Source organism: Setaria viridis, chromosome 8 (assembly GCF_005286985.2).
Source record: "Setaria viridis chromosome 8, Setaria_viridis_v4.0, whole genome shotgun sequence".
Classification (NCBI taxonomy): Eukaryota; Viridiplantae; Streptophyta; class Magnoliopsida; order Poales; family Poaceae; genus Setaria; species Setaria viridis.
Window position 1 is genome coordinate 11,178,799 of NC_048270.2, and position 6,582 is coordinate 11,185,380.

Genomic DNA, 6,582 nt, shown 5'->3' on the forward strand with positions numbered 1-6,582 from the left:
ATGGTATAGACGTCAACATAATTGATAGGCACAACATCAGCTTCCAAGAATATCTTTAGCCGCTGTCCATTCACAATATACTGATCTCCCTTGATGTCCATAATTGTTACTGCTCCGGTAGGTGACACAAAATGAAATACATATGGTCCATCCCACTTGCTCATTAATTTTGCTTTACCGAAGAGTTTGAATTTGGAGTTGAACAATAGCACTTTATCCCCTTCTTTGAATTCCTTCCTGTGAAACCTTTTATAAAACCACCTCTTGATTCTCTCTTTGTAAATTCTTGCACTGTGGTAAGCCTAAAGCCTCATCTCTTCCAATTCATATATTTGAATCCTTCTTTTTATTCTTGCAGCATCAACATCAAGATTATTCTCTTTTATAGCCCAATAAGCTTTATGTTCAAGTTCAACGGGAAGATGACTTGCTTTTCCATAGACGAATTGATATGGGGTCATACCTATAGGTGTTTTATGAGCCGTCATGTATGCCCATAATGCTCCGTCTAGCTTCTTTGACCAATCCTTCCCTTCTTTGACTACCGTCTTCTTCAATATATCCTTGAGCTGCTTATTCGAAGTTTTTGCTTGGCCATTTGTTTGAGGATGATATGCTATAGACACCCTATGCTTATTCCACAATTTCTTCAAACATTTGCCTAAATCCTTTCCTGTGAAATGCGATACTCCGTCGCTTATCAGTATTCTGGGCACCTCATACCTAGGAAATATCACCGTCTTGATCATGTGAATTGATTCTTCTATTGACACTTTCCAACATGGAATGGCTTCCACCCAATTAGCACATAATCAACCAGGATGTGCTCATAACCATGTGAATTTAAAAATGGTCCCATAAAGTCTATACCCCAAATGTCGAATAGATCCACTTGCAAATTATAGTTCGAAGGCATAGAGTTTCTGGATGAAAGATTTCCTATTCTTTGGCACTCTGGGCAAGTAGTAACGAACCTCTTTGCATCTTCATGCATCTCTGGGCAATAAAATTCGCTTGCCCACAATTTTGCTTGAGTTTGGAAGTGCCCATAATGTCCTTAATATTCTGATGAATGGCATTTTCTAATCACCGCTTCTCTTTCTTCCCTAGGAATGCATCTTCTCAATACTCTGTTTGCTCCATATCTATATAGAAAGGGTGCAGACCAATAGTATTTCTTACTTTCAACAATCACTTTTCTTCTTCCATTCCTATCCAAGTGATGCAAAGGTGCTCTTTTTATTGCTCTGATAATGTCATTCATCCAATCACCTTTGTCAAGTATTTTGTATAGATGGTTGTCTCTCATTCGATCCTCAATATGCTCTTTTCCATCATCTTGTTAATATATCCTTGACAAGTGGTTAGCTACCATATTTTCTGATTCCTTTTTATCTCTAATTTCCACGCCAAACTCTTGTAATAGCAATATCTAGCGAATTAGTCATGGTTTAGCATCTTTCTTGGTCAAAATATATTTAATTGCAGCATGGTCGGTGTACACAATCACTTTAGAATTCACCATATATATTCTAAATTTTTCAAAAGTAAATACTACAACAAGCAATTCCTTCTTTGTAGTTGCATAATTTATTTGAGCATCATTTAAAGTCTCGCTAGCATAGTAAATTGCGTGTACCTTTCCTTGTTTTCTTTATCCAAAGAATGCTCCGACAGGTCCGAATGATATGAATGATAACAAAATAGATCTTAACCAAAGGTTCGGCAATTAAAAATCAAGATCTCCATACAACCCCGAGGACAAACAGAGATATTACCCCATGATCTTATACATGTTGATGCAAAAGGGGGTAAAGGACACCCTATAAATCAACTCGACTGAAGATGGCAACGAACGAGGGTAGAAAAACCCTAGGACGATCGTCCTAGGCACCTCCAAGCCGATCAGCTTGGAGGTTTTCCCCTCTTCTGGTGCTCTGCTTCACGTGGCATCCTGTAGATCCAATCTGCTCTCCGTTTTTCCTTCTTGTGGCGGCGGTGGATGGTGTTTGCGTGGTGATTTCCTCTTCTCTCCAACTACGCTTCCTTGAAGTCCATCAGGGGGTATTTATAGTCTCCAATAGGCGGCGGCTCTGGGTCAATGTCGGTGAAGAAACCCTAGAAAATATTGCAAACTTCTTGCTGAAGGGGTTTGCAAACCTTTTAGAGAAAAAAGGCTGACAACTCAGCAATTATGAAGGGGGAATCACTGCAGTCAAGCATAGTCAAGCTGCTCAGTTAGCATTTTTATCCCGATTTGCATATTTGTGGAAGAAAGCTCAAGTGATATCCGTCCTGCTTTTTGAAGGATTTTTGCTCTCATTATTTCAGAGCTTAGAATAAGAAAGAAAGATTCAGATTTTGAATAAGTATGTAATTTAAGTTCTCAACTAATGGAGTGCATATGCTTTGACCATTTTATTTAGAAAAATCATGACTGCTATAAGATATGATGTGCCCAATATTTGCTTTATATTCTGGCCATCTGATGAGCTTTTAGTAGCTAGACATTTTGTGGTATTCAGAAGAACATCTACACAAAAACAGCCATAATGGGATTTATGAAAGATAAATATGAATCTCTTTCTAAACTAACTACAAGGAGCTTGGGATATGTTGGAGATTGTAAATAGTATGTAACAAATATAAGCGGGTAAACTGAATCCCGTAGCATTAGCACGGGCAATATACTAGTGATTAGTCCAATTGTTCACTACCTTTCCCATCGAGTTATGTAACCTTGTAGCAAAATGGGGGCCAATCCATCGTCACTTTCATATAGCAAATTCATACAAAAATTATCTTGTAACAAAACAAAGAAGTTTACGCATCAGATATGTAAGACTTTTTACTGCAAGGTTGCAGAACTCAATGGGAAGAGTAGATGTAATGATTATTTCAGTGTTTTACTAACTTTACCACTAAGCTCTGCAATCATGCAATAAGAAAAGGGGCTAATTCATCATCATCATCTGCACATATCAAATTCTTACAGAAATATTTTGCATAAAAAATAGTTCATGCATCATATTAACATCTTTTTCTGCAAGATTGCACAAGTCTATTGAAATAATAGAAGCAATGATTAATTCTTGTTTTTTATTACCTTTCCAACAGAGGTGTGTAATCATGCAGAAAAAATATAGGTCAATCCATCATCATCTGCATAATCAAATTTGTACAACATATTTACGACACACAGATTTGTCCGGACTAATATAATCTCGTGTTTCCTCAGTTATAAAGAAGAAGAACTGTACGTACCTACTACGCGCTCGCTGGCCGTGGACGAGCTTGGCTGCCAGCCAGGGCCTGGGGCCGTGGACGAGCTTGGCTGCCAGCCAGGGCCTGGCGTGGACGATGAACTAGCTGTGGCCATGGCCGTGAGCGAGCTGCCTGCGGCCTGACGCTGCCAACCGTTGCCTGGTTGTGCCCTGCCGTTGAACGTGGATTGGACTAACCTGGCTGTCGGCCATGGCCTGGCATGCAGTGGCCGCGGTGCCGCGGCCTAGCGATGGCTGCACTTGCTGTTGTGGCCGGGCGCGGCCAACGACGGCCTCGCGCGCTGGTTGCACTTGCTTACGTTGCGGCCGGGCACGACACCAGCCAGGGCCTGGCGCTGGCTCTGGCGCGGCGTTTGCGGTGGAACGGATAAGGATGAGAAAGTAGACAGCTCATATTTTTGTACTCGGAGCGTTTGGAGGGGCTTTCATTTCCAGGGCCGGCTTGCCCCGACGTCCCGTTGTCCGGCCTGCAATTGCTTCTTCAGGAGCGGGTCAAAAGCTACATTAACCCGCTCTTTTTTATAGCCTCTCCTCCTCTTCTTTTTGTGAAGCCGTATATCGACTTCTTTTATTGTGAAGTTGTATATCGACTTCTTCTCAGTGTAGTCATTATGAGAGCGAGTTATTCTCCTTGGAGGTTGTGGACCGGCTTCGGGAATTCCATGTGGTTCACCGAATCTCATGGAAGACTTCTAGTGTTCATCCCATCGAGCAACATGCGGTTGTTGAGTGGCGCCTCCATGTCAACGTCGTCGCCTCTCTGCGACTCGGAGACTGAGTACCGTCGCGAAGCGCTCGATGTAGACGAAGCTTCGGCCGATGATCATGACTTCCTCGACTTCCTGAAAAGCCTTCCAATGCTCTTCATCTCTGCACACTTCAAAGAAAACACTTCGTCGAGGTTTCTTGCTGATGAGGAATTGCACAAGAGCAAGAACTAGCAAGAGGTGCTTGCTGAAATTTTTGCTTGCTGGAATTTTTGTGTATTAGTGGAGTTTCAGAATTTTTAGTGACTATCCAGAGGTGTTCTTGGTGAAAAATATGATGAACAAATATGAGAGTGGCTTACCTACTAAAGGAGGGCACGGGAGGACTTAAAAAGACCTCAGGCCGATCGGCCTGATGCGCATCAGGATGACTGGCCTGGTGTCTTTCTGGCTCCTTTCCTCCTCATCTTTCTTCACATAGCCACGTGCTCATTATTGTAACAAAAATTCAAATCTTCACGTGAAGGACACTTCCAAATCAATCTCTTTTACTCCTTTGTATTGTCACTTTATTGAAAATCATTCAGCTATGTGTCAAGCCTTATTATTTTCTTAATTTCACTTAATGCCTTGTCCTTTGAGCTACAACAAACAAGCATGGCAGGCCACTCTTTATTTCCTTATGCATGTGTGGTAGGTGGGAGTGCCTCTTGATGATTCCCACAGTCTCAAATCAAGTCATTAGCGTTAGTGAAACTCATAAACCCTTCCCAATCATGTTTAGATGCTGAATCCTCCTCTAATTTTGAAAATTAAAATTTAACTCAGAGTTAGCAATGAGTTCAAATGTATTTTAGAGGAGTTTTGAAGCATCAAAAGCATTTGTAAGTCGAAGGAATTTCCGACTACATTAATTTTGGTTGCATCAGTATCGTTCATTCTCATAAATTGAGATGAAGCAATTTCGATTTCAACCGCGGGGTAATAGGTTTAGGTTCTAATAATTTGCTAAAAGTGAGAGGAATTTTGAATGAAATTAATAAAAGTGGCTTGGAAAAATACTAATTCTAGAAAACCGATGAGTTTTTTCAAGTTTAAGCAAACCAAAATCCTATGGCCACTCGAGTCCTAGCATGCATTGAAAATTTACAACGTAAGAACAACGTAGTTTCTACTCGTGTGTTTATCATGAAAACAAGTCAGGCTAAACATCAGGTTAAGATAGAAACTCTAATAGGATGGGGATATTTGGTTCTAGTTTTTCAAGGAAAATCAAATAAAATCAAATAAGAATAGGAAACGATTAAGCGAATAAAACTCCAAAAATTATTCTGACCGACGGTTCAACTTATTAAAATTTCTTTAGGTATGATGTAGCAAAATCTGTGACTCACTTACTTGAAAATCCAAATGTCTTCAGGGTTGTCCTCCCAGTAGCTTATTCTTGACTCAATGATCAGATTGCCTCCCGCAAAGCACTTCGTTCATAGTCTATAGCTAGACTCTTCAATTCTTCACTTCGGACTAGTGCTCGGTGTCGGTGCTGCAGTCTTCGGCACCCACTTCTTCACCATCTTTGGCTTCAATGTAGGCAAAGGCTTGACTATCTTTTTGGTCTTCACAGGCTGGCGTTCCTCCTTCTTCTGGACGATAGCAACTTCCACTGGCTTGTTTTCTTCTACCTTCTTGTTCTTCTCCTCCTGCTTGATACAACGATGTTGCAGTATATACTTGCTAGAAATCATGTTGCATACCTCAAAGTGTGGGTGAAACTTGAACGTGCTCATAGTGCCATTAATATCAAACTTGATCTCGCCCTTCCCAACATCTATATTTTCTCTTGCGGTCTTTAGGAACGGCCTTCCCAGAATGAGTGGGGATTTCTCTCTTTCCCCCATCTCGAGTATCACAAAGTCAATAGGGACAAAGTGATTCCCAATATTCACAGGTACATCCTCAACAATGCCTTCAGGATAGCGAATAGAATTGTCTGCTAACCCTAGGCACATAGCAGTTGGTTCTGGCTCCGGCAGGCATAGCTTCTCGAACACAGTTTTAGGCATGACGCTCACACTTGCACCAAGATCACATAATGCTCTTTCGAACATCAATGTTCTAATTGAATATGGGATGGTTGGATACCCTGAGTCTCTTTTCTTCTCAGGAGCTTGATTAGCGATCGCAGCAATGCACTCTTCTGTCACCTTGATGTGATATGTAGTGAACTGTGGGATCACTTGCTTGCTCATCAATATATCTTTGAAGTAGCGAATGTAGCTTGTTGAGCATCGAGCAGTGGCATATTGATGTTCAACCTACGCACAACTTCAACAAATTTTTTAAATTGTTCATCAATTTTACGTAGACGATGGCGTGGTTTTCCTCGTAGAATCTTGGTGTCATCTTTATCAACCATCTCAAACTCTGGCTCTTCTGCTTAAATCTCTGAAGCTGAGGTAGATGTCTTCTCCTTTGAAGTCATCTCTGCTTCAGGAGCTAGACGTTATGGATCTTTTGTTTCCTTGCCTGAGCGAGTTTCAATAGCTTTAGCTGATTCTGGATTCCTCGGTTGTCCCGGCAATGTTCTTTCA

General features: G+C 41.1%; 1 protein-coding gene and 1 long non-coding RNA gene across 2 annotated transcripts; both read right to left on the reverse strand.

The window, feature by feature from the left end:
- Positions 1-1,684: 1,684 nt before the first annotated feature.
- On the reverse strand, positions 1,685-3,738 carry LOC117866540 (uncharacterized). Its single transcript, XR_004642927.2, has 3 exons — positions 3,265-3,738; positions 3,107-3,162; positions 1,685-2,209 (listed from the first exon to the last, which is right to left on the reverse strand). It is a non-coding gene; the product is annotated as an uncharacterized lncRNA (long non-coding RNA).
- Positions 3,739-5,505: 1,767 nt separating this feature from the next.
- On the reverse strand, positions 5,506-6,240 carry LOC117834298 (uncharacterized). Its single transcript, XM_034713905.1, has one exon. It carries the CDS (start codon positions 6,238-6,240, stop codon positions 5,506-5,508), a length of 735 nt encoding a protein of 244 aa, XP_034569796.1.
- Positions 6,241-6,582: the final 342 nt, after the last annotated feature.

What these genes read in the sequence shown, in the direction of transcription:
- LOC117834298 (XM_034713905.1), bottom strand. Translation starts at nt 6,240, where the DNA reads ATGAGCAAGCAAGTGATCCCACAGTTCACTACATATCACATCAAGGTG.